Source organism: Macaca fascicularis, chromosome 5 (genome assembly GCF_037993035.2).
Source record: "Macaca fascicularis isolate 582-1 chromosome 5, T2T-MFA8v1.1".
Classification (NCBI taxonomy): domain Eukaryota; kingdom Metazoa; phylum Chordata; class Mammalia; order Primates; family Cercopithecidae; genus Macaca; species Macaca fascicularis.
This window is the reverse complement of record NC_088379.1, coordinates 8,609,439-8,636,877: the sequence shown is the minus strand read 5'-3', so window position 1 is coordinate 8,636,877 and position 27,439 is coordinate 8,609,439. Positions and strand designations below refer to the sequence as shown.

General features: G+C 44.3%; 1 protein-coding gene across 7 annotated transcripts in view; it reads right to left on the bottom strand.

The window, feature by feature from the left end:
- Positions 1-27,439, bottom strand: part of STX18 (syntaxin 18) — a 126,124-nt gene that overhangs the window by 3,413 nt on the left and 95,272 nt on the right. For 6 of the 7 annotated variants that reach the window (XM_045392130.3, XM_074039419.1, XM_005554464.5 and 3 more), the window contains 4 exons: positions 16,140-16,255; positions 12,510-12,598; positions 2,823-2,881; positions 1,194-1,263 (listed from right to left, as the gene is read on the bottom strand). In XM_045392130.3, the coding sequence (XP_045248065.1) occupies positions 1,194-1,263; positions 2,823-2,881; positions 12,510-12,598; positions 16,140-16,255 (334 nt within the window). The remainder of the gene's footprint in view (positions 1-1,193; positions 1,264-2,822; positions 2,882-12,509; positions 12,599-16,139; positions 16,256-27,439) is intronic. The other variant, XM_045392132.3, reaches the window with a different exon arrangement.

Genomic DNA, 27,439 nt, shown 5'->3' with positions numbered 1-27,439 from the left:
GGTGGGCCGGGCCTGGTGGCTCATGCCTGTAATCCCAGCACTTTGGGAGGCCGAGACGGGTGGATCACCTGAAGTCAGGAGTTCGGGATCAGCCTGGCCAAGATGGTGAAACCCCGTCTCTACTAAACATACCAAAATTAGCCAGGCGTGGTGGCATGCCTGTAATCCCAGCTACTCGGGAGGCTGACTGAGGCAGGAGAATCGCTTGAACCCAGGAGGAGGTTGCAGTGAGCCAAGATCACAACACCACTCCAGCCTGGGTGACACAGCGAGACTCCGTCTCCAAAAAAAATAAAAAAAAATAAAAAAAGAAACTCCTGGTGAGCCAAGGCAAGGCTCTGCCTGTGCTCTGCACACCCCTTCCAGGCCCCCTGCAGCCGCTGGGAGGTTTGAAGCAGGGTAGTGTTATTCAAAAGAGCAACTCCTATGAACCCGAACTTCCAAACTGCTGTTAGACTTAATGTACCTCATTTACAATGATTTCACTCTGGCTGTGTGGTTTATGGAAAGTCATTTTGAGAGAAGTATTTTAAGTTAAGTAGTTTAACATACTAAGACAAAACGTTCCCATTGTCTTTGGGTGCTAAAAAGAAAAGGGCAAATTTATTAGGTCACTAAAAGTTTTGCCAGTTATTGGCTGGAAGAATTTCAGAAAATTGACTTGAAAAGAACAATCCTATTTCCCATGCAGGCACCATCCCTGAGGCGGCATGGACCTCGCACTGTGAGAGGCCTGGGCCTGAGCTCCTGTAACTCTACTGACAGAAAAGCAACTGCCCGTCAGCATCGTTCTGTAGTTCTCTCTCAAATGGAGAACAACCCTGCAGGGGTCACTCCAATCTATAGATGGAAACTGTTGCCTGGCCGGGCTACCTAGCTCACCCAGCACATCCAGAACCCTGACTGCCAGGCCTGGACTCTCCTCCCACATGCCACTGCATGCGCCACCACACGGCGTGGTCAGTGGGGCCAGTGGATCCCCTGTGGGGAGCTCCTCCTCCGTCACACGTGTGCAGAGGCAGCTCTGGGTAGTGAGAGCTTTGCCCTGAGGAGCTCTGCGCACGCACACCTGCTAGCAACACATGGCTCTGCTCCTGGCTGCGCAGAGCAGCAGCCTTTGGGAAAATGTCTCTCAAGTACATTCCCCTTTAAGTTAAAACGTACAGCTACTTTGTTTTTGTTTTTGTTTTTACCTGTTGCAAAACCTTTTCCGTGAATATCTCTTGGAGTCTGGAAATCTCAACCACTCTCCCTTCGATTTGCCTTCATAAAAAGAAGAATAGATTACATATTAACTATTAGTACTTGGTAATCTAACAGGACTGTTACACATTTCTAAAGAAATCCTGTCTTCTACATGAAGGTGGGAGAGACGGGGGAGCATACCATGTTGGCTGGGGGAAGAGATTGGAGAGGAAGGCAAACTCTCCTTACTGGGTCACCTTCCCTGTCTCCCGGTGTAGCCTAGCACGCTGGGCTTTTTGGAAGTCCACTCGACCATGCCAACTGAGCCCCAGTCCCAAGAGGTGGGTGTGGGCAGTGCCCTTTGCATTCTGTGTCACTGGTCAAGGACCGGGGAGGGTCTGGTTATGCCCCAGTTACAGAAAGCAGTCTCCAGTAAGTTCTCTGCCTAGCCTTGTCACCATGGTAACACATGGTGGGGATTCAGAAGGTCAGAATATGCTGATGATCCTGCTTTGTTACTGCTCAGCGGGTTAAAGAAAAAAGTGTATTTACCCTCAAACCAACTCCCTGTTCCAAGAAAAAAGCTCCTCTGATTCATTTAGAAAATGCCATGTCTTGGTTTGGCAATGGAGTGTTCTGTCGGATCGGAAACACTTGGGCTAGCCATCTTCCTGGTGTCAGGGGCAGCCTGGGCTACCCTGGGGGACAGGTGGGGGCCCATCTATTTACAAACGGAAGCTGGCCCAGGCTGAAGTTAACTGCTGTTCCAGCACAAAGCAGCGACAGGAAGTGGCAGGAGGCGAAAAGTGGTGGGAGCTGAGCTCCTGGCCAGGTGGAAGCAGACACGAATCCCAACAGTGTCACAGTGGCAGGAGGGCAGGGGAGGAGATGGGGGAAGAAAAGCCAGTGAGTATCTGGGCATGGGGGAGTAGCGGGGACGGACAGTGAAAGGTAGGCTGTTGGAGGAGGACTAGGAGGTCCATCTGAGGGCAGAAGGCGAAGAGCCCCTGGGAGGCTGACACCTACACTGAGAAAATCCTCAGGCTGTGTGAGTGCAGCATCAGGATTGATTTGATTTGGGGGACATGTCCACAATACAACAGGCTCTGCAAAGTCCCGGGCCTTACTTTCAGCATGCTGCAGGCCTTCCCACAGAAACTAGAGTTCAGTGGGTGCACGTGTGGGTGACCAAGGCCTTGCCTTCTGCATTCCTGACCCCCTGGGGGGTACAGGAGCAGGCAGACCCCAGTGGAGCCATTTGCAAAAGAGGGCTTCCCTTGGTCAGCTGTCCTTCACGAGGGCCCCATTTCATTTCAGAGTCGCTGCATGGAAACAGCCCAAATGGTGGTGGAAATTACACGCAGGTAATCTGCAGTCACTCCTGCATCTCTTGGGGTAGAAAGCATCTGGGCCCCCCGCAGCAGTGGCAGCAGGCGGGAGGTAACCCACAGGCCCACAGGCTGAGGGAGTTGTAGATTCAGGCCACATGCCCACCCCAGCCCTGTCAAAATGGCTGAGGGGGGCTGCACCAGCCCAGGGGCCCCATGTGGATGCCTGGGCACCAAGGTAAATAACGTTCCTAGTTCCTGGAAAGTTGTAAAGCAGGCTCTCAGCTCACAGAGGAGCCACAAACATACCTCACTTCATCAAACAAGCTGTTCATTTCACCAATGAGTCGCTGATTTTCCTGTTCAAACTGCGAGGAAACAAACACACTCAGGATGACATCATACTGAACTCAGGCAAGAGTCTAACAAGAATGCGGACCTGCGCTCCAGGAACCACTGGCAAAGCCCCCATTTCCAGCTGCAGCAACATGGTGGCCGGTGCCGGATGACCGAGAGCATTAGTGTGAACAACGCCCCTGCTTTCAGGAGAAACTTTTAAAACACAGCTGTGCTGCCTGGTAATCGACTTTTCCATCTCAACCACTGCACTCCAGGGGTGCAAGCTGACTGCTATGGCTGTAGCTGTATCTACTTATGCGCTCTCCCCTGGGCTCCCACGGCCAGCTTCCTGCCTCTGGTACCATTATTAAAAAAATTCTTTTGTTGTTGTTTTCTCTCATGAAGTATACTGAAGGACTACACATATTTTTTAATATGGAGAAGGATCTGGTGTGGGGAGGGTCTGGAGAGGAAGAGGGGGTCGGCAGCTTGGCCAATCTGCCCCTGGGCCCCTCTGACCTCAGAGCCATGCCCCTGGCCACTCCACTGCTCAACAGGGACAGAGGCCCAGAGCCAGACCAGCATGTTTCCCAGTGCTCAGGCTAGGTGAGGCCAGGTGCCCTGACACCAGGGATACATGGGAGCTTCTTGGAGCTGAGTGAGCTTGGCACAGATAGTTGCTCTCTCAGCCATTCTTGCCAGCTTGATATGGGCTAAAGAAAAGGATGGAAGCTCCTGAAACTCAGCACAGAGAATGGACAGGAACAAGGAACAGCTCCTTGCCCTCACCGCAGGCCCCCACAGCCCTGTCCTTGTGGGTCCATTCAACTCCCGGAATGTGCAGGGAGTCCGGGGCATCCTGCATTTCCTCCATGGCCCCACTTCTCCAGGAGACCTACCCGGGCCCCTAAGCTCAAACTTATTTCTCATATTCCTATTCCTGGCCTACCATTTTCTGAAAATATCTTCGGATAGTAGTCCCTTTCTGCCTTGTAATAAACTGCACATCCCAAACTTCCTGTGTCACTCTGAGCTTCCTGAGGGTGGGAACTGTGTGGAATGTAACTTTGCAAAGGCATTCCAGTTATTCTTTCTTTCATATCAATTAAAGCTGCCATCAAATCACAAATGTTTTCCGAGCATTCTGTAACAGGGGTTGGAGGAATAAATACAAGCAAGCCCCCAGAGGCTCCGAATCGACTGAAGATCGGGCTTATCACTTGCTTAGTAAACCAAAAATACAAGGGAAACAATGGTTATGGGAGGCAGCTGACCACCATGGGCTATGTTGGCGCTTCCTGCGCTGGGATGCACAGACTCATGCAACAGCCCGACCTTGTTCCCGTTGTCCTAGGGCGGAAATGAGTTGCAGGGCCTCCCCAGCAGTCTCCTTCCCACCCAGAACCCCTCCCCCCCAAGTACCCCAGCTGTGCTCTATGCAGGTGCTCTTCACACATGCGCCCCTTCCTAAGTCCACCAGTTTTGCCCCCACACATGCACTTGCTGTATTCAGCCCTTCCCCTACTGTCCACGTTCTACCCTCATCATTTCTCACTTGCCTCCAGCCTGTTATCCAATCCTTGGTCAAAGTGATCTCAAGTGCTGGTCATGCCAGAATGCCTCATGCTGGCCTTGCCCGTTGCCCCTACAGATCAGGTCTAAGGCACACTGTTATCCATGACCTGGCCACGTGACATCTCCCACCTCAGCTCTGCTCTGCACAGGCTAGCTTCCTGCCTGGCTGCAGAACTCCACGAGGTCCCTCAAAACCCCAGGCACCTTCCTAGCGATCTGATACCTCAGGGCAGACTGAATCACCTTCTTTTACTTCCTCACTCTTGTTACCAAGTTCCCCTGTACTTGGCTCTTCAAGGACATTTCTCACACTTGTTCAGGGACCTGTCTTCTCTCTGTGGAGGGCAGCTGTCCTCCTTTGGACCCTGAGCCCAGCCCAGGGCCTCACACATGACAGGACACCAGTTCTCGGCCCCGGCTACTCATCAAAACACAAGGAGGCATCTGCTGCACTCCAGACCTGCCAGGCCAGAAAACAGGGGGACTGGGGCAAAGCTCTGGGAAGGGCGGAAAGCTCCCTGCAGGACCACCTCATCCACAGCAGGCTGCCTTGCTGGCTGCTGACACAGAATTGCTTATGGCCCCTTTAATTAGGCAAGACAAAGGCTATTTAAGAGAATAAAACTTTCACTTTTGAGTTTGAAAGTATCAGCTCTGTTAACTTCAACAGTTACTTAAAAGGACAGTATTTAAGGAAAACATGTAATTACTAAAACATGTAGGCGCCAATTCACTTTGGCTAATTCAGGTACTACTCAGTTTTTCTTGGGCGGGGGGCGGGGGGAGCATTTTCTTGAATTTTTTTAATGACAAAATACAGTCCTGCCCTTTTAAATCCACAGTCCCCTTTATGATTTGAAACTGTTCCCAAACAAAATTAGTGGTTCGAGGTGATTTATTCCTGGCCTGTTCCTTGGGAACAAAGCTCTTCTTGTTTCCTCCCCAACATGAGGGCGTGTGGCATAAGGCACTTATGTGCGGCACCTCCTCTTAGGCCTCTTCGTAATTGTTACTTCTGATAGCTCCACGTCCGCCCTCCACTGCAGTCAGGAGTGGGATCAGATGCTGGTCCTAATTTCCTTCCACCCCACCTGAAAAATACCTAGTCCCTAGAGGAAGAGAACCAGGTGCCTCAAGGATCAAAGGTGCTAAGGGCTGAGGAGAGAGGTTTGCCAATGGCCAGTTTTAATGGAGAGCCACCTCTGTGTTTAAAAAACAAAAGGCCTATTTCCCAGACAACTACAAGGTCACTATTACTTAAGGAGGCTGGCAGGGCCCAGGACAATTAGGTCATAGCAAGGCTGCTGACAACACTGACTTGTACCAGGTGTCAGGATGGCTTCCAACACTGTCTAAATGGCAAACCTGTGTGCCTCCCTTCATCTGTTGCCGGGTGGCAGGCGTAGTGGTGCATGTACCAGGTGGATATGGGAGCCAGTTCTGGGGGCCTTGTAGGAACCCTGGGGCAATGCTGGGCCAGTCACTGGCTTCTGGTGGGCCTGTCAGTTTCTTTGGGGACAGATGTGGTGATTCTTATCCTTTTCTGCCTGACCCTGAGGCTGCAAAGCCACAGCTGGACTTCTAGCCTCTCACCTTCTAAGCAGTAAGCTGTTTTGGAGGTAACAATCTCTGGGTGTCTCTGTCTTTGTCACTAAAATGGGGATAGTAACAGTACTTAAGTAGTGGGGTTGTCAGAAGGAATACATGAGTGAATACATGTGAGTTGTCTACCAAAGTGCATGGCACACAGTAAGTTCTCGGTGAATGCTGTCTATCATGATTTAATCTCTTGGGTGTCAGTTTCTGGATATGCAAAGTGAGTGGTCAGATGCTGTGGGGACCACTTCTACCCTCTATTTGCAAACCCTAGAGGCCCACGGTGGCTTTCAGCCAGCTCACTCTCCCAGGCACTGGGAAAGGCACCCACAGCATCTTCTTCCAGAGCTCGCTGAGCCTCACCAGCTAGTATCTGTCTCTTTGTGGTCACACTTTGCAAGGTGCGGTGCTGAATGAAAGACCTGGTCTCCAAGGTCAGCACGACAGACAGGGTATCTAGATGCTTCGTGAAGACAAACCTGAACACAATCAAGGAAATTCTCATTTCCTATGGAATTGCAAAGGAAGGTGAGAGGCCGAGATGGTGGGTACAGTGGGCAGGTTGGGCCTTCCATGCATGGTGGTTGCCAGCTGCTGCTCTGGGCTCCCTACATTGGTCCGTCTGCTCTACGCTGTTAAGGTCTCTTACCAAAACACGATGCTTTCTCTCAGCTAGACGAGCACTCTCCCCCACCCTCCAACCATGGCAGCACAGCATCATGTTGAACAGCCTAGGACTTGGGAGCTATGTGACCTAGGGCTGGTGACTTAAGCTCTCTGTAAAATGGGGCCAGCAATACTCTCTTCCATATGGGTTGCGTAAATGAACATATGCTGACGGGCTCAGAGCAGTACTTGGCACATGGTATATGTCACATGTGTGTTAGGCAATATCATTTATTCGACTGTTTTATCCTATTTAGAAGTCAGTCAGACTTTTCAACCAAGCCCTGCTAAAAGGTTTCTAATCTGGTTTAATGGATACAAATCCACATTGTGAATATATTGTTACAGAAATCCTTTTCTAAGCTAATCCTCTTTAATTTTCAAAAGAAAATCACTCCTACAAAGGCCTTTGAGTATAAAATGAGGCCAAGAGAAGTATTTGTGTCACAGAGAGCCAAGAAAAGCTAACTGAGGAGCACAGGGGACCATCCCAGAAAGCCCTCTGGCCCTCATAGCTCAGGAGTCCCCTGCCCAGGCCCTTTCTGGACTCTTCCAGACGTGCTTTCTCTGTACCAAACCCCTTCGCACTCCTGGCTGTGTGACCCTCACCTCGATCCCCTGTGATCCCCATAATGCGCCAGTAGACGGACCCTGCCACCTCCTTCTGGTGGAAGCCAGCATTTGCTGTGCCTGTAAACCTGGAGCCTCCCCAGGGTCTGTCCAGCTCTCACTATGTGGCATTCAGATTCCACTACTCCTTGTTCTAGATCCATGAGCTGAAACTGGCAAGCCCTGCCAGCCAGCCACTGGGGGTTTCTACGGGCCTACCTCAGGGGACAGGGCCTTGGAAGATGACTTTCATGTGGATTTAAGAAACAGAAGCCACATTCATGTTTTAAAAAATTATCCCAAGGAGTACAACAATAAATGCAGGTGGTTTTACCTGAGGCAAGTAAAGTGACTGTGTTTTTAGAAAGGGAGGCATTTTCTTGATGGAAAATACCTAGTCCCTAGAGGAAGAGAACCAGGTGCCTCAAGGATCAAAGGTGCTAAGGGCTGAGGAGAGAGGTTTGCCAATGGCCAGTTTTAATGGAGAGCCGCCTCTGTGTTTAAAAAACAAAAGGCCTATTTCCCAGACAACTACAAGGTCACTATTACTTAAGGAGGCTGGCAGGGCCCAGGACAATTCCAATTGTTTTGGAAAACAATTTGGTTCCACTCAGCCTGACCACAAACATCTGCGAACTCAAAGGCATTAATATATCTGTATCGTGAATTATATAGGGAAATTCATCGTGCAAATCATATAATACCCTGCAACCATTTTGGAATATGTAATAACTGTTCCTTTGGGTGAAACAATGAATTATATTGCTATATTGGGCTTAATTTATTATTGTACCCTGAGGAAAAATTCCGAAACAGTGATTATGAATTATGACCACGATTTGCTACAACATTTTCCAATTTAAAACCAACAGTGTTATATTTCTTTCTCTTTATTTTCAGAGTTAGGCCTTTTACATAAGATTGGAGTGAGTCAGACTATAAGATACGGTACTTACCTATTATTCCCAATTAAGAAAGAAGTTAACTGGACATTAATTAGCCTGTCATAAAAGTACTGAACATTACAGCCTTCTGCCCGATCCTCTTGCAGTAACACAATAGAAAGTAAGAAGTCTGCTGATTCTGATTGCTTTAGTCATTGATACCTCCATGCTGGAATCACCAGTGTTACTGGCAGTGTCTTTAGACAATGACTCAGGACAGTGGAATGAAACAGAAGCATGCTGCATCAACCTCATTGTGGGAAGAGGAGCCGTACTCTGATACATCAGTTACTAAATCACGTGCTGCACATGTGCAGGGCATGCCACCGTGCACAGACATGGCAGTATCTCTCTGGTGGGAGGGAGCCACCATTTGGTCTGCCCTGCCCTCTGCTGGGTGCTCTTACAGGTGCTACTGCATCCAGCACTTGAGACAATTCTGTGGGGTACTGATTCTGAAGAGATCACTGATGGCAGTGATTTCTAGCCTCAGCTTACAAAGACAGTAAGTGGTATAAATTCATGGTCAACTCTGTCTAGTCCCAAAGCCCATGTTCTTTCATCATCCCTCCGCGGGATGGGAGCGCCAGGTGATTGTGGATATCCTCACTGCCAGCCTTCCTCTTGTCCACCTTTCACACCTACAGGCTGCTAAGTCACATAGCTGCAAAGGTCAACATACTTAGCTCACCACTGCCTCCCAGAGAAAGGCAAAAATCCTTGGACAAACAACCCACACCACTGTTATTCTAGCTATTTCCTTTATGAAGAGTGGTGGAGTGCATAAAAAAAAAATAAATAAAAAAGAGAAAGAAAAAGAAAAAGCCCAACACAGAAGGCAAACTCTTCTTAAACACAAATGTATTCTTTCTTAATGAAGAGACAGAGCTGTACACATTTCTTCTCTAGCAAAGAAATGGGGCAATGGTATAATATTTGGGGAAATGACTCATTTCCACTCATAAAAGGATTTCATATAAACTGATGAAAACCTAAGAGATTTTTAAGAAACTTCTGCCATTATTTGGCTGTAAGATGGGAATATGATCCAATCCCTCTTTATGTTCCTTTGTGGGCTTCTCCGCCCCAGCCTCCCTCCAGTGGAGTGTACCCCAGGGTGGTGTCCACAACCCCTTCTCCTTTCTCCCTGTTCATCTCGTTTCTAGAGAGCCTCGCCCAAGCCCATGCTTCAGATATCAGCTGTAAGATGTCTCCCACGTGCTTTTCTCTAGCCCGAGCCCTGGAGCCCATAGACACCTCTCATGAATGTCCCACAGGTGCCTCAAACTCACACCTGTCTACATGAAATTCATCATCTCCTGCTCAGCCCCAGCCTGCCCACCTTCTGTGCACCCTCCCATGGCAGAAAGTGCAAGGTTCCTTCCTCATCTCACACTTCAGTGCAGGCCATTTCCCACGCCACAGCTCTCAACACTACCTTCACTGCCACTCCTGGCTCAAGGCCCTCATCATCTCTCAACCTGACTGACCGCAATGACTGCTTGGAATTCCTGCGGCTGTCTTCCTCTAACCACCCTCTACACAATGTGCACCTCGAGGGCCTAGCTCCCCCATTTGCTGGATTTGGTGAGCACTTAATTCAAGTCATAAGGTGAATTCTGGAACAGGAAAGAAGCTGGAGAGGAAGGCAAGAAACTTGCAGGGAAATTTAAGGTGTTTGAGTCATTTCCTTAGTTCAGAATTATTTTTGTCTATAAAGGATAAAGACAGCTCTGCTTAGTATTCCAAAGAAAGTATCACAGGCTCTGAAGGAGAACCCCCAAAGCAAGTCTCAGGGAAGTCAGGACTAACAGTACCATCACTGGAATCAGTTTCAAGCTTCCAAGGCCATGATTTTAAAGGGGAAACCACTCATCTGGGTGGATAAATCTGTGTGAAACTGAATTGTACATGAAAGGCATATGAAAATGCTCTGAGCTCCAGCTGCCATCCTGCATGCCCTGACCCTGCCATGACAGCATACACGCCACAGTCCTTCCCTACTGATGGCACACGGGCAGCTGTGCCCAATCTCTTCCACCCTGTGCAGGGAGAGGCTGTTTTGCCTCTTTGTATAACCTGCCACTCTGAAGGCTAAAGGAAGGGGAAACAGAATTTTTCAAGCACTGTGTTGCACGCACCTCATGGGCCAGCTCACTCAGACTTTAGCCCCACCTGTGAGGTGGCCATTATTTGCCCATTTCACAGATGAGGGAACAGAGGTCCCGAGCAGTGAGAGGGCCCAGGGCTGCAATGATGAGAGGCCAGGTGTGGACTCCAGTCAGACGATGCACTGTTCCCACTAGGCTGTGCTGCCTTTTGGATTTTGGCTTTTGGCTTTTTTTTGCCTTCACTTGTTCATGTCATTTTTAGGAAAGAGATTTGGTTTCAGTCTTTTATTTCAGGCATGGAGAAGAATTTTTAGGAAAGAGATTTGGTTTCAGTCTTTTATTTCAGGCATGGAGAAGAAACAGGGGGTCCAGAGAGCAAGAGGATGCTAAGCTAGTCCTCTGCCCTTGGCAGCCAATGCTCACGAGAGCAGACATGTGGACCTGGACATCCCTGGAGGTCCCCAGCCTGCACCACTATGCTTACAATGACACTTCAGTGGGCCGGCGTGGCTGTTCTGACTCCTGCCTGGCTGGCCTATGTCAGTGTGCCACGCTGCTCCTATGCAGCAACACTCACCTAGACCACGAGAACCAACTGGAGAAAAAGCGCAGGGTTGGAGCCAGAGCTTGGTTCTGCTGTTTTACTGGTTCTGTGACGTTGGGCAGGGCTTTAGTTTTTGTGCATCATTTTCTTCAACTGCATAATAGTGATAATTCCTACTTGAGTGGATTGTCATGAAGATTCAACAGGACAACATATGCAAAAGGCTTGGGATAGAGAAGCCATTCATAAGTATCCATAATACTAGTAATAACTGAACACTAGAACATTCTAATAGTTATTACTGATGATTCTGTCTTACTGTTGAAAACAACCTATAGCTTTTATGTTATACTCATCAAAGTCACTCATGTATTCAACAAAGAATTCCCAAACACTGTTCTGGGCTCTAGGAATATGGTGAGGAAAACAAGACAAGATTCTGCTCTCACAGAGCTTGTGCTCTAGTGGGGATATGGGGGGAAAGCAAGTAGGGTCATGGGACACAGTATCTGGGAGCTGCTGCAGGTGGGATCACCGGGCCTCTCTGAGGGAAAAAAACACCTGAGACCTGTAAGACATGCCAGGAGTAGACAGAGAGAACTTGAAATTTCAGGTGGCATAAGTAGCAACACAAATGCCTCAGTCTGAGAGGCTCAAGGCTGGGGAAAAGACTGGATCCCATGCTTCCTCAATAGAGCTGTTTTCACGCTCCACTTCTTACCTTCTTGAGGGCTGGAAATCCAGCTCTTCCCTGATTAACTAGGGGATTCTGGGCAAGACCCTTTGCTGCCTTTTGCCAATGTTAAAATGAGATGCTAATGTTCCACCACCTCTTAGTGCAATTATTAAGAGTATCATGGATAAAATGAGAATCAAAAAGTTCTGTCCACTGCAAACTGCTGCACACTTAAAATGCTGTCACTTGCCAGGCAGAGTCACTGGAGGCATGCTGTGTGGTAGCCACATTCCCCACGTCTTAGGCACAGGACGGTGTCACATCCTAGCAGCTCTAGATGACATCTGTTCTCACACACAGGTAGCATATTCCATTTGGCTTCTGTCACACCAGTATCCAGATGAGCTGCACACACACTGCTGGACATGAGCTGGCAGGGGCTTGGCAGACCTATCAGTTTCCTTTTGAAACCCACCTAGAGATGATAAGCTAAGCAGCTGGAAACTCGAGGGCAGGTAACTAAAAGGAGGTGCTATCAGTAGTTAAGGTAAGATTTCACTTTTCAGTCATTATCTTACTTTTTTCACATTACCATAGCACTAGCAATTCAAACAATTAAAAAGCATCATAGTGGCATTTATAAAAGACCTATTTAGTCTAGACGACTATTTTACTGTTGTTGAAAAGACATCTATTATTAGTAAAATTCTTCCAAGGAAAAATTTATTCTTTAATTATGCTACTGCAAATTTAAAGCATATGAAAGGCACACTAAGAATTAGGAACTCAAATGGGAAAGTGTATATAAGATACACATTTATAATTTTTAAAACTCAGTATAAAAATCAGGGCAAGGGCATTGAGGATGAGTTTCTCAATGAAACAGTCTCATGAAAACCAGTTAAAAATAAATGATTAGGCAGAGAATAGCATTACCATTTGTATTTCTTCTGGGGATAACTCATCTTCACCTTTGCCATCTCCCCAGGTTCCCAATTCAGGTTGTGTTTCAGCCAAAATCTTTTCTGTTCAAAAAAAATTGAAAATAGAAGACCAAATATTCATTTTAGAATAGGCTGGCTTAGGATGTAATCATAACACAAACATGAGATGGAGCAGAATCTTACAGCTTTGTCCATATATGTCATGATCTCTGGGCTAATATTCAGGAACTGCAGACATGATTCTTTCACAACATTTAGGCTGTAAATTGTCTTTGTGCAGGCACATGCATGTGTGCGTGTGGTGGGGAGGGGACCTACGCACGGTTTCAATATTGCACCAATGTCAGCAATGGCTGCAAACTAAATGGACATTCTTCAGAATGAGTCTTAAAGTATGTTTTACTTCAGGACACATACACGCCTCTCTACTTGTAAAGACTGTAAGACATATTTTTAATGTAAAAAATACGTATGCATATACATGTATATATATACACACACACACATATATATATATATACAGGAAGTGATATACCGTTCCCCAATCCTATTCCTCTCCCAGAAGTTACTGCTTTGATGTAGCGTCATAGATTTTATCTAAACATATTCACATCCAAAGATATGAGTCCCTGCCTACCTATGAAATTCAAGTAATACACAGTTTTGTGTGTATGGTTGCTTTTCACACAGATATCAATGGTAACATACTGTTCTAAAACTTGCTTTGTATGATTTATTGATACATCTTGGAGATCGTCCAAGTAGATCTACCTTGTTCTTTTAAGTTGCTGCATGATATTCCATCGTGAGGATACACTAGTCTTTAGCCATAACTACACTGACAGACCTCAGTGGTTTCAGACTGTTCACTGGGGTAATAATGGTACTGTGTCCCAGTCTGTGCTTTGTACACATGCTGGAGTGACTCTCTAGGACAGACACCTGGGCATGGAACTGCTGAATGGGAGCGTAGGGACATTTTAATCTGGAGAACTTTTTCATTATGATCAACAAAACATGATGCGTCCTCCATGAAGCATGTCAATACCACAGGCCCCTAGAAAGGACTGCTGCTGCCCAGGATGACAGTAAGAGGTCTGTGCAGTTCATCAATGGGGTGGGGTTGGGAGCGGAGGGGAGAGGGATGGCAGGGATGGATCCTCGGGGGAGACTTCAATGAAATCGCTTTGTGTCTGTGTGTCTCAGTGGTGTCTCTGGGCTTATCAGTGAGCTTCCAAGTACTCAAAGGCAAATACTGCTTCTTTTCCTTTTTTCCTCAATCTCAATAAATTTCCTGTAGTCGACCTCAGCCCCATGAGATGGTGACAAGTCCAGATCTTTGAATAGGGGAAGAGAACATAATGATAGCAACAGGGTAGAGAAAGCTGACTAGGCAGGCCATGCCTGAAAGTTATGGTTATTTATTAGAAATATATCTTTACAAAAAAAGTCTCCACGTCATCCACAACTTAGTGCATGCAGGCTTTTAGAAAAATGGCTGTTTTTACCAGAAGTGTCATTATAGAAAAACATGTTTGTAAAAGGTTGGCTAAAAGTATCTTTAGAAATGATCTGGTATTTTCCTGAGATGACATTCTTTGGGTAGGAACATTTGTACTTTCATCTACCCCCCATCCCCACCTTACGAGCTGTCTCCTACTTGTCCTCATTATGGTATCCATTGCAAGCTTTTACTGTTGTTGATTTCTTTTTTAAGGATAAAAACACCAAAATTAGAAACAGAAACCTTGTTCATATCTGAACTAAGCATAAATTAACTCTGAGCTAGAATGGGAAAGTTCTCTTAGCAGAACTCACACTCTACAGCATGCTCATTTGTGGCCATCAGAAGCCTTCTTGACAGGCTGCCATAAGGATCAGCTTGAAGCACAGCACCCACCAAGCCAGTCCTCTGCGCAGGCCACCCGTGCACCCTGGTGCCACAGAGGCAAGTCCAGACTCCCTAGTCTGGCATTCAAGGCTCCACCCACTCTTCCAAGCTTACTCCCACCTCTCCTCCCACTGACGGGCTTCACTGATCCCCAGGGGTCTTCTTTACTGACTACATTCCACCCAAGCTCCAGGCTTTCTGGCCTCTGAGCATTTGCTCATGCTGCTGCCTCTGTCTAGAACTTTCTAAGCTTTCATTTTTTTTTTTTTTCAGGTCCAGACTCACTTTTTTTTTTTTTTTTTTTTTTTTGAGATGGAATTCCGCTCTTGTTGCCTAGGCTGGAGTGCAATGGCTTGATCTTGGCTCACCGCAACTTCCGCCTCTTGGGCTCAAGTGATTCTCCTGCCTCAGCCTCCCGAGTAGCTGGGATTACAGGCATGTGCCATCACACCCAGCTAATTTTGTATTTTTAGTAGAGATGGGGTTTCTCCATGTTGGTCAGGCTGGTCTTGAATTCCGACCTCAGGTAATCCACCCACCTTGGCCTCCCAAAGTGCTGGGATTACACGTGTGAAACACCGCGCCTGGCCCAGACTCACTTCTTAGTGCTGCCTCCTCTTGAAGTCTCCCTGGCCCTCTGCCCTCTCTTGAGGTACTACTTACTTTCTCCCAGGGGCTAGAGTATTATCTTTCCCATCAACTGTGAGCTCCTTGAGGGCAGGAATCACATCCCTGAAACTTCCTGAGCTCCATTGTGACACCCAAACGAAATACTCATTGGAGCTTTCCAGATTTTGGTTTTCAGATTAGAGATGCTCAACCAGTAAGTATAATGCAAAATATGCAAAAATTTGAAAAAACTCCAAATCCAAAACACTTCTGGTCCCAAGCATCTCAGATAAGAGATACTCAACCTGTAATTTCTGTGACATGTCCAGGACTGTGCCTAGCATCTGGAAGACAAGAGTTAATAAGAACTGCCATGAGACTATGGAGAAGGATGCCACAGGGGACTCCCAGGTCTCTCCTGGCTCTAGCACGCCATCACCCTGTGATTCACGCAAAGAACCCTGTTCCACTGTGTCTCTCGGATATAGCAAACTATGCAGGCATCCGTATGTGGGGGTGCCAGCCAGACACACAGATCGCAGACATCCATGACCACATTGTGTATGTGCCCCCACATTTTCGGACTTCATGGAGACCCTGTATTTCTTCTGCATCTCCTGTGCATCAGGAACTGTTCTAAGCCTTGGGCCGTCTAGTATCTGTGGTGACAGGCAGCACATCAACACAGATTTGCATTTTGTCCTGTTGGTTTGACTGGCTGTGAAAGGCCGCTGAGGTTGCACACTCTACCTGGGCGCAGGCCTGTAAGCTCAGAGCTGACATGCAGGGCACGGCTGCCAGGGAGGCAATGCTGCCTCTCCTGAGGCTGGCACACAGGGCTCCTGAGGCAGACAGATCCTGGCCTCACCCCTCTACAGCAGGCCCTTTCTCCTGCACCCCGCCAGCTCCCAGGTGACTGGGTGAAAGCACCTCCTGCCTCCGTGGCAGTCACAAAGATCAACTGTGACAGACACAAAGGCTGCCACCTCCTGCTTCCTTTGCTTTATGCAAATACAAACACCAAAACATGTCTGAGACTGTGCTACTTCGTTCCTGTGGTGTACTCTTGCCAACATGTCAAAAGGAAGAAATGCAAGGCAAGATATTCATCTCAATTCGTACCTGGATGTTCTTCAGTGGCAGGGTTTTCTTCAGAGTCTTTTGAAGGGCTCTGTGAAACTTTCTCAGAAGATGTGGATTCTCTTGTCTTTGTATTTGGTTCTGGTTCCAGCTTAGATCTAAAAATACATAATTAGCAGTCAGGTGTTTTATTTCCATAACAGGATTCCTTTTTGACAACAGAAGAAGTCACATGTGACCCTGCAATTTTGTCCTGTGCCCCCGTACTGGGGAGCAGTCACTGCTTCTGGGCCCAGTGGCTATCTGGACACACCTCCACTGGGGCACTTAACACTGGCATTGTTGCCTTCAGGGTAGAGATTGTGCACGCCCTCTGCATTTGCAGCCATGGCACAGTGACCAGCATGCAGGGGCAGGCTACAGTTGGTATGTGCTGAATATGCTCCATAGACTGACACCACACTCAACAAACCCAGGAAGCTGGATTGATGCTCACCCAGCAGTAGACACTAATGCAAAAAGATTGCTGAATATGTTATTAATTATAATATATAATACATATTATACATATATTCATATGTATATATACCCCCACACATATATACCCCCAACATATGTATACCCACACATACACACACCACACACATATATATACATGTATATACCCACACACATATATATACCCTCCCACATATATACCCACACACACATATATACCACCACACACATACCCACACATGTATACACACAATATATATACCACATATATATACCCCCACACACATATATACCCCCTACATACACACATATCCTCTACAAACTTACATGCATGTATATCCCCCCACATATACACACATACCACATACACATATTCATATATACTCACCCACATACACACACATATATACACACACACATATACACAACCATGTATACACACCCACATACATATACTACATATATATACCCCCACTCACATATATACCCCCTACACACACATACACACCATATATGTACACATATGCATATATACCCCCCACACATACCCTTCCACACACACATACACCTACACACACATATGCATATGCACACACACTGATATATACTCCCACATGTACACACACATATACCCCCACATACACACACACATACAAACACATGCATATATATCCCCTACCTATATATATACACACACACATACCCCCCAACATATATACTTACACACACACATATATACCTATACCCACACGTGTACATGTTCTAAGTCACATCTTAATATAAGTGAACTCTGAAAGCACAAGTCCTTAAATACCCACTCGAAGGCACAGACTCACTTCAGGACTGAGTCCTCTGCACTTGGCATTCCCCTGCTTCTTCCCCACAGGCTCTTCCCAGGACATCATCTTCCTTCCCGCCTACAGGGCTTGGCTCAGTTTCACCTACTCAGAGAGGCCACCTCTGACTCTTCTATCAAGGAAAGGCTGCCTCCCACTCCTCTGCACCTGTTTTCTCCATAGCAGTTATCACAGTCTATAATCTGTTTATTTATCTGTTGGTTGTCAGCCTTGCTCCTAGATCCCAGATTCTGGATTAGTGCCTGGTATTCAGTTTCATAAATATATGTTGAATGAATGAATGCATTATAAATACAAGTAAATGATTAATAAGAGAAAAAATTTTGGTTATGAAACAACGGACTTTGTAATAGCTTTGCTAGAATCTACATAAACACTATAAAATTATAGTCAGAGTGCTAAAAAGATCTAGGATAAATTCCATATTGTTAGGCAGAGAGACTATAATTAAAGGAACAATGTAAATGCATATTAGGGTGATATTACTAATGCCAACTAACATTTGTTAATGGCTTATATAGTGGACATTTTTTCTAAGCAATATATATGGATAAATTTATTTGATTTCGAATATCCCCATTAGGTAGGTACTAATATTAACAACCTTTTAACAAAGGAGGAAACTGAGGCGTAGAGAAGTTAGGAAACTTGCCCAGGTCACAGTAAGCAAATGGCTGGGCTGGGACATGACCTCAGGGAACCTAGCTCTGACGCCCATGCTTATAACAACTGCTCCATGTGGGGTATATTCTACCCATCCTGGGCTGTGGGAAAGGACTTCTGTGGTCAAATCAGTCTGAGAAAGTTAGGTCAAACCTAGACAGGTGTTTCACTATATAAGTTTTCAGAGCCTTTAATATGCTCAAATACATTCTGAATTTCCAAAAAGGATGGCTTTTGCAAATAACCTGATTGCAGAGACTCTCTTCATAGAGTTTTTTGAGAGTAGTTTTCAAAAAAGATGATTTAGGAAATGCTCCTCTACAAAATTTAACAAAAAAATTTTTCAAAAGTAACTGTGTTATCAATCTTTTTAATTGTTCAGGTTACTACAGCTGAGTCATAAAACTTAGTGCCTTGAAACAGTGAGATTTATTACTGATCAGTGTTTCTGGGGGCAGGAATTTGGGAACACCTTGGCTGGGTGGTTCTGGCTCTGCGTGTCTCAGGAGGGTACAGTTAGAAGGCAACTAGGGCTGCAGTCATCTGAAGGGTTGACCAGGGCTGGAGGGTTCACTTCCAAGGAGGTCACACACATGGCTAGCAAGTTGGTGCTTGCTGGGAGCCTCATTTCTTCTTCATGGAGCTGCATGAGTGTGTTACTGGTGCATGGCAGCTGGCTGCCTGCAGGGCTGGCAGTCTCAAAGACTTTGGTGGAAGCTTCAATGCCTTTCATAACCTTGCCTTAGAAGTCAGAAATCATGATCCTAGCCATATTCTACTGCCCAACGCATTCGCGATGGTCCACTAGGGTTCAAGGGGAAGAAACTCAGACTCCAATTTGCTTTCTCAATGGAGCAGTGATAACATCACTTTTTAAGAAGAGCATGTGGTATGGGATATATTTGGGGGCAGCTTTCTTTGGAAAATACAATCTGCTATTCTAAGTATCAAAATATGCACAAAGATAAAGTTATAAGGATATTCACCACAGCACTGCTTATAACAACAATAACAAAATGACTTAAATGTTCATCATAATGTACCTCATTTACAGTTGGAAGATACAATGAAAGAGACGATTCTACTTGCAATAGCCAAAACAAAACAAAAGATAGAAAACTAACAATATCAACAAAAACTTTAGAATAAACTTAAGCCCAAAGCCCATATGTAAAAAACCAAAAAAGACTTATGAAAGACACAAAGGAAAGAAAGGACACATCATTCTTGATAGAAAAAGAAATATAAAGATGTTAGTTCTCCCTAAGTTAATTTATAAGTGTAATGTGATCTCAATTAAAAAAAAAATCACCAGGTCCCATCCTGAAGTTGGACAAATCAACTATGAAATTCATCTGGAAATAAGCAAGAATGGTCAGAAAAAGTGTAAACAAATATTGAACTCTAGTTAATGATATGCATACTAAAGTATTTAAGGGGAAGGGCACTGTTAGAAGTTTACTCTGAAATCTATTTTAAAAAGAAGCTAAATGAATATAGAATGATAGGCAGGTAAAAGCAGCATGTATAGTAAAATGTAAATGCTCAAATCTAGGGTATAGGTATATGGGCGTTCACTGCAAAATTCAATTCTGCCATATGTTTGAAAAGATTTATAATGAAAATATCATGAAGATTAGGAAGGGGAGGGAATAATAGCCAAGAAAACCCTAAAAAACCAAGTGTGGTATTAGGGCATGAAAAGATTGACAGACCAATGAATAGGATATAAAATTCAAAACCGGACTCAATTGCATATGTGTATTTAATATATGATATGGTTTAATAAGTTGCACTGGGATAATTGGTAGTTATATGAAAGAAAAAATGTTTTCCCTTTCCCTATACTATACACCAAGGTAAATTCCAAATGCATCAGAGATACACACATAAAAAAATGAACCACACATGTGAAAAAAAAAAATGGGTGAACCAAGTGTGGTGGCTCACCCCTGTAATGTCAGCACTTTGGGAGGCCGAGGAGGGCGGATCACTTGAGGTCTGAGGCCAGCCTGGCCAATATGGTGAAAGCCTGTCTCTACTAAAAATACAAAAATTAGCCGGGCATGGTGGCACACACCTGTAGTCCCAGCTACTCAGCAGGCTGAGGTGGGAGAATTGCTTATACCTGGGAGGTGGAGGTTTGCAATGAGCCGAGATCACCCATTGCACTCCAGCCTGGGCGACAGAGGGAGAGTCCATCTCAAAACAAAACAAAACAAAACAAAGCACCATGAGTGGTGGGGGATGTTGACAGTGGCGAAGGCTATTGGTGGCGAAGGCTATTAGTGTACTGGCGGGTGGGGGGACAGTGAAGGGGGTATATGGGAACTCTTGGTACTTTTTGCTCAATTTTGCTATGAACCTAAAAACTGCTCTTAAAATAACAAGTTTATTTAAAAAAAAAAAAAACAAACCCACCATAGGTAAAGTAAAAAGAGAAAAAGACCAACAGCTCTACAGTAAACTAGGCAAGAAAGTTCACACAAATGTAAATGGCTTTTAAACACATGAAAAATGCTCAATCTTCCTCATAAGATGATGCATATCAACAACTACACTGCGTCATTATTTCTTGCCTACTGGGACTGGTGAGAACACCCAAATGTGAAGACATAATGGGTGGGTCAGGCTGTCAAGCAGGGCACTTCTGTGTATTGATGGTGAGCGTGCCAAACAGTGTGACTCCTATGGAGGGGACCTTGGTGATACCCTGCAAATTAACATGTATTTAATCTCTAATCCAGCAATCCCACTTACGGGACTCTATCCCAAAGATATAATGATAATATGAAAAGGTTATTGATTATAGCAACTTTGTAATTCAATTTTAATATGGCGAAGGCCTAGGAAAAATCCACATGTCCATCAACATGGAACTGGTGGAAGACACTCTGCAGTACTATGGAGCTGTAAAACAGAATGTATACCTTTATATAGTGCTCTAGAGCAATCAAACAAGACGGGAAAAAGCATGTACAGAAGGGATCTTCCTTATCTGATAAACATGTACAAAATCTATAGTGAGCATCATACTTTATGATAAAAGCCTAAGTGTTTTCCCTAGGATGAGGAACAAGGTAAGGACCTGGTAGATGTGAACAACAGAGGAACAGAAAACAATTACAAAATTATTTTATGAGGCCAGTATTACCCAGATTCAGAAACCTATGAAGATATTACAAGAAAATTAGATATATATCTTCATGAACATAAAAGCATCCTTAATACAAGCAAACTGATTTTAGCAATATATAAAGACAATAATGTATCATGACCAAATGGGGTTTAACCCAGGAATACAAAGTTGGCTTAACATTTGAAAATTGATCAATGTAATATATCCCCTTAACAAAAAAAGAAAAAAGCCTACATGATCATTGCATTAGATGTAGAAAAAGCATTTGAAAAAGTCAAGATACCCTGATGATAAAAACTTTCAGCAAACTAGGAAAATAAGGTATGCAATAAAGGGATGACTCAGCAGGTTTGTGGTGTTCAAATTCTGCACATTCCAAGGAAAAAACTGGCCCTTGCTTGGCTCCTGGGAGATAACCTCTAAGCTCCTAGAATATCTTGTCTGATGACAGTATCTGTATACCTGGGGACATTCCAGATAGTTTATGCTAACAGTGTGATTTATGACTGGGGGCCTGGGCCACTGTATCAGTGCACGGCAGACACACTTGATGGCAATTGAAGAAATGAGGGCTGCCATGTGGAGGTTGCTTGGTGGGAGGATGGCTAAGTGAAGGTGCTATATAAACTACATTCTTTTTACAAGCAGTAGTGGTTCTCCTGTGCAGCCCACTGCCACTGGACTGCTCTATAAATAAGCTCCCCCAAATAAACTCCGTTCTGTTTGTTGGCTTGGGGTCTCTTCTTCAGCCTCTCTGAACCAAGTGCCATCCCCACTGAAGTTAACAGGGGTCTGACATGACAATCAATTTGACCTCTGGAGGGGATGGCGACTGAGTTAACTATGGCCTGCTATGCTAGCACTTCACATCTACATCACTGACCCCCAGTGAAGACCCTGAACACCAAGGCTCAGGTGAGCTTCCCTGATTGACAGTACATGGTGACACAGGTATTGGGAGTCACATATCGGGAGAATTAAGTGCGTCTACACTATTCCACTGGGAGAGGACAGCTAGAAGCTTGTACCTGGTCTCTCCTGGACTTTGTCCTATGTTCCCTTTAGCTTTGGTGATTTTAATCTGTATTCTTTCACTATAATATACTGTAACTGTGAGTATAAAGGCGTTTCTGAGTTCTGTGAATTCTTGTAGGAAATCCCTCAATAAGAAAGGAAATTTCCTTAACCTGATAAAGAACAGCTACATAATACGTACTTCTGTGATATACACATAAAAAAATGAACCACAAATGTGAAAAAAACAAACAAACAAACAAACATGGGTGCACTGGGTGCAGTGGCTCATGCCTGTAATCCCAACACTTCATACTTAATGGTGAAGTATTAAATCCTTGTCCCTTAATCAAGAGCAAGGAAAAGATGTCCATCCTAAACACTTCTATTCAATATGGTACCAGAGGTCCAGGCCCTAGCCAGTGCAATAAAACAAGAAAGGAACAAGAAATAAAAGGCATAAAGATTAAAAAGCAAAACTACTGTTATTCACATATGGTATGATTATGTATGTAGAAAATTGATAGAATTTACAAAAAAAGGCCGAGTGTGGTGGCTCACGCCTGTAATCCCAGCACTTTAGGAGGCTGAGGCAGGTGGATCACCTGAGGTGAGGTCAGGAGATCAAGAACAACCTGGCCAACGAGGTAAAATCTCGTCTCTACTAAAATACAAAAATTATCTGGGCATGGTGGCGGGTGCCTGTAATCCCAGCTACTCAGAAGGCTGAGGCAGGAGAATTGCTTGAACCCAGGAGGCAGAGGTTGCAGTGAGCCAAGATGGAGCCACTGCACTCCAGCCTGGGCAACAAGAACGAAACTCTCTCTCAACAACAACAACAACAACAACAAGAATTTACCAAAAAAAGCTACTAGAACTACATGTGAATTACTCACAGTTGTACACAGATCAATATACAAAAAATGTATTTCTATATACTAGCAATGAGAAACTGGAAAATAACATTAACAAAATGGTATCATTTATAAGAGAATAAAAAAATCCAGGAATAAATCTAACAAAAGATGAGCAAGATGTCTACACTGAAAATAACAAAATATTGCTGAGAAAAAGAAATTTAAAAATAAAGTCAAAGACAGAAATAAATGCAAAGATATACTATGTTTGTGGATAGATGTTAAGATGCCCATTCTCCCCAGATTGATCTATAGATTCAACATAATCCCTATAAACATCCTGGCAGATTTTCTGAAGAAATTGAAAAGGTGATTCCAAAGTTGATATGAAAATACACAAAAATCTAAAATAGCAAAAAAAGTACTGAAAAATTAGAAATCTGAAGGATTTACAACTAGCTGATTCCAAGACTTATGATAAAACCACAGTAATCAAGACAGTGTGGCAGTAGAATAAGGACAATCAGACCAATGATACTGAATAGAATCCAGAAGCAGACATATACATGTTTCGGTCAACTGACTTTTGATGATGATGCCAGGTCAATTCAGTGAGAAAAAGAAAGTGTTTTAAACAAACATTGATATAATAAATATTTATATACAATAAAATAAACCTTAATCCCACCCAGATGTTTATATAGAATAAAATAAACCTCAACCCCATCTCATTCTATCAAAAAGTTGGTCTGAGACAGATGATAGACCTCAATAAACATACCACCCAGAATCATAAAGCTTCTAGAAGAAAACATAAAAGAATATCTTTGTGACCTTGGGGTAGACAAACTAAAAATTAATAAAATTCAACTTCCTCAAAATTAAACATTTCTGCTCACCAAAAGACATCATTAAGAAAACAAATAAACCATAGAATAGGAACAAATATTTGCAGCATGTATCTAAGGACGTGTATGCAGAATATACAAAGAACTCCTATACAAATCAATAGCCAAACAATCCTCCAATACAGAAATGAGTAAAAAACTTCAACAGATACTTCACAGGAAGAAAATGAATGGTCAATCAACACATGAAAAGGTGATTAACAATATTAGTCAGTGAGGAAATGCAAACTAAACCCACAATGAAATACCACTCCACATCCAGTAGAATGGCTAGAAAAAATGGCCAACGCCAATCGTGCCATGTGGAGGAACTGTAACTTTCACACATTGCTGGACAGTGTGTCAAATGGTGCTATCACTTTGGAAAACTCAAGACAGTTTCTTACTAAGTCTCTACTATGACAACCCACTTTTAGGTTGTTTACCCAAAAGAAATGAAAAGATAGGTCCACACAAAGGCCTGTAAAAGAATGTTTACAGCAGCCTTATGCATTATAGCCAAAAAAATGGGAACACTTAAATGTCCACCAACAGGATGGATAAGCCAGTGGAGGTACTTTGATGCAATGCAATACCGTTCAGCAATGAAGAAGAACACAGCCAGGGTAAGTCTCAAAAAGAAATGTGTTAAGCAAAGGAAACAAAGCCAGCTAAAAACATAACTTAAAAGAGAAACCTATTTAAAGATAAACTGAGGATTTGCTCCATGTTTGACACTAGGTATATATATATGCTTATTAAATTTAGCATCTGTGACTTAATATTTTACCTCAAATATTAGTTTGTGGGATGTAGGAATTGAGCAACGTGACACATGAGCAAATTTTTAAACTAGCTTGACAAGATACTCATCTGCCAGAAGTTTCAGATTTTTTTCCAGTTACTAAACGACAAATAAAATTTCTTAGCCTGTTTTCCCACCTATAAAATGGGGTTCTGACTATCTTTCTTGTTAGAGTTACTGGTTTATATGTGCTTACTCAGCACAGTCTACATCACATAATAAGAGCTCAAAAATTAGCTATTACTACAACGATTACACTACTGCTGCTGCTGCTATTATTACTGTGAAATAACAAAAGGCAGAATGGTTTAATAAGACAATTTTTGTGTGAAGTCTTAAAGGAATATACATTTTTTTCCTCTGACAAGATGCAGACCAATGGAGGAACAGAAGAAAACTGCTGAAACAACCCATAAATAATGCGGATAATTCAGAGAAAAGAGTACACTGGTACAATCTGTACAAGGGACTCGGTAGGGTCTTCAGTGCTGGCCCAACTAGCTACTGATCTTCTGGATGTCACTATGGAGGGGAAGGAGCCTTGACAGAGCAGCAGGGGAGTGGTCTGGGATGGTGACCAAAGGCTACCACCTTTGGTCAAGTGGTGGGGGGCTTTCTCCTTGGTCACATTGCACAGTAGACTGACCTGATGCCCTCCAAGGCTGTCCTGGCTGTCAGATTACTCCAGCAATTCCACAAATCCCATGACAGTCTAGAGGTGAGAGTCCTTAAACCACTGGTTGACTGGCTGCCTTGAAAAAGACACATTTACAATGGGATTTGGAGAAAACAAAGGGCTTAAATTCTAGAATGCCACTATTTTTAATGTGGTCTTAGATGGGTTTTATTTTATCCTTTTTTTTTTTTTTTGACAGAGTCTCACTCCATCACCCAGGCTGGAGTGCAGTGGCACGTTCTCAACTCACCACAACCTCTACCTTCCAGGCTCAAATGATTCTTGTGCCTCAGCCTCCCAAGTAGCTGGAATTACAGGCGTGCACCACTATACCCAGCTAATTTTTGTATTTTTAGTGGAGACGGCGTTTCACCATGTTGACCAGGCTGGTCTCAAACTCCTGATCTTAAGTGCTCCACCTGCCTCGGCCTCCCAAAGTTCTGGGATTATAGGCATGAGCCACCACACCCAGCCAATTTTATTCTCTTTGTCCAAGTTTTCTTCATCTGCAAAACAGAGAAAATACCACCTTTCTCGAAGACTTATTTCGAAGATTAAATGGGATCACTCATGAGAAAGTGCCTGGCATGAAGCCTGGCACACAGTAGGTGCTCCTCTGGTTTACCACCTAACCTCTAGGCCTTGGTTTTCTTTTCTTTCTTTTTTTTTTTTTGACACGGAGTCTCGCTCTGTCGCCCAGGCTGGAGTGCAGTGGTCAGGTCTCAGCTCACTGCAAGCTCCACCTCCCAGGTTTACGCCATTCTCCTGCCTCAGCCTCCCAAGTAGCTGGGACTACAGGCGCCCGCCACCTCGCCCGTCTAGTTTTTTGTATTTTTTTAGTAGAGATGGGGTTCCACCATGTTAGCCAGGATGGTCTCGATCTCCTGACCTCGTGATCCGCCCGTCTCGGCCTCCCAAAGTGCTGGGATTACAGGCTTGAGCCACCGCACCCGGCCGGCCTTGGTTTTCTTAACTGTAAAATGGCTTTTAGTATCTTTCATTCCAACCCAACACCACAGGGTTCATTCTGGCTTTATCCCTTTCATTCTTCTGAGTGAGAAACCTGGCTTCCAATATCCTTCCAACAATATCTACTACTAAAGTTGTTGCAAATGCTAAAAATGTAGTAGACCACACTAAAAAAGTAGTAGACCAAAAAGAAGTTCCTTATGAAAAATATTATTATATTACTTCCATTTCTCCCTTGGACCCCATTTTTTTTTTTTTTTTTTTAAGATAAGGTCTCACTCTGTTGCCCAGGCTAGAGTGTAGTGTTGTGATCACAGCTCACTGCAGCCTTGAACTCTTGGCCTTAGGTGATCCTCCCACCTCTGCCTCCTGAGAAGCTGGGACTATAGGTGCATGTCACCACACCCAGCTAATTTTTAAATTTTTTGTAGAGATAGGGTCTCACTATGTTGCCCAGGTTGGTCTTAAACTCCTGGCCTCAAGCAATCCTCCCACCTTGGCCTCCCAAAGTGCTGGGATTATAGGTGTGAGCCACTGTGTGCAGCCCCCCACTCTATTTTGACCGGTTATCTCAATAATATCCTTTATAACAAGAGCATCACACATTGCTCCTAACTAGTACTTCTCTTCAGTCTCCTTTGTTTGGAACAGCTCTTCGGTCTCCTTGAGTTTCATGACCTCAACACACAATCATGTGTCACTTATTCTGTAAGGCTCTCTGAATTTGAGTTTGATGTTTCCTTGCGGTTGGATTCAAGTCTTGCTTCTTTGGCAGAAATCACAAAAGTGATGCTTTCTTCTCGCTGCATCCTATTAGGTTGTGTGTTTTACTTTGCCCACTTGATGAAGGTGGTGACTGCCAGGTTTCTCCGCTGTCAAGTTATTCTCTTCTGCTTTGTAATTAGTAAGTACCAGGGGGAGGAGTGCTTTCACACTATGTATCAATTTCAATCTTTCAATTTATTCATTTACTTACT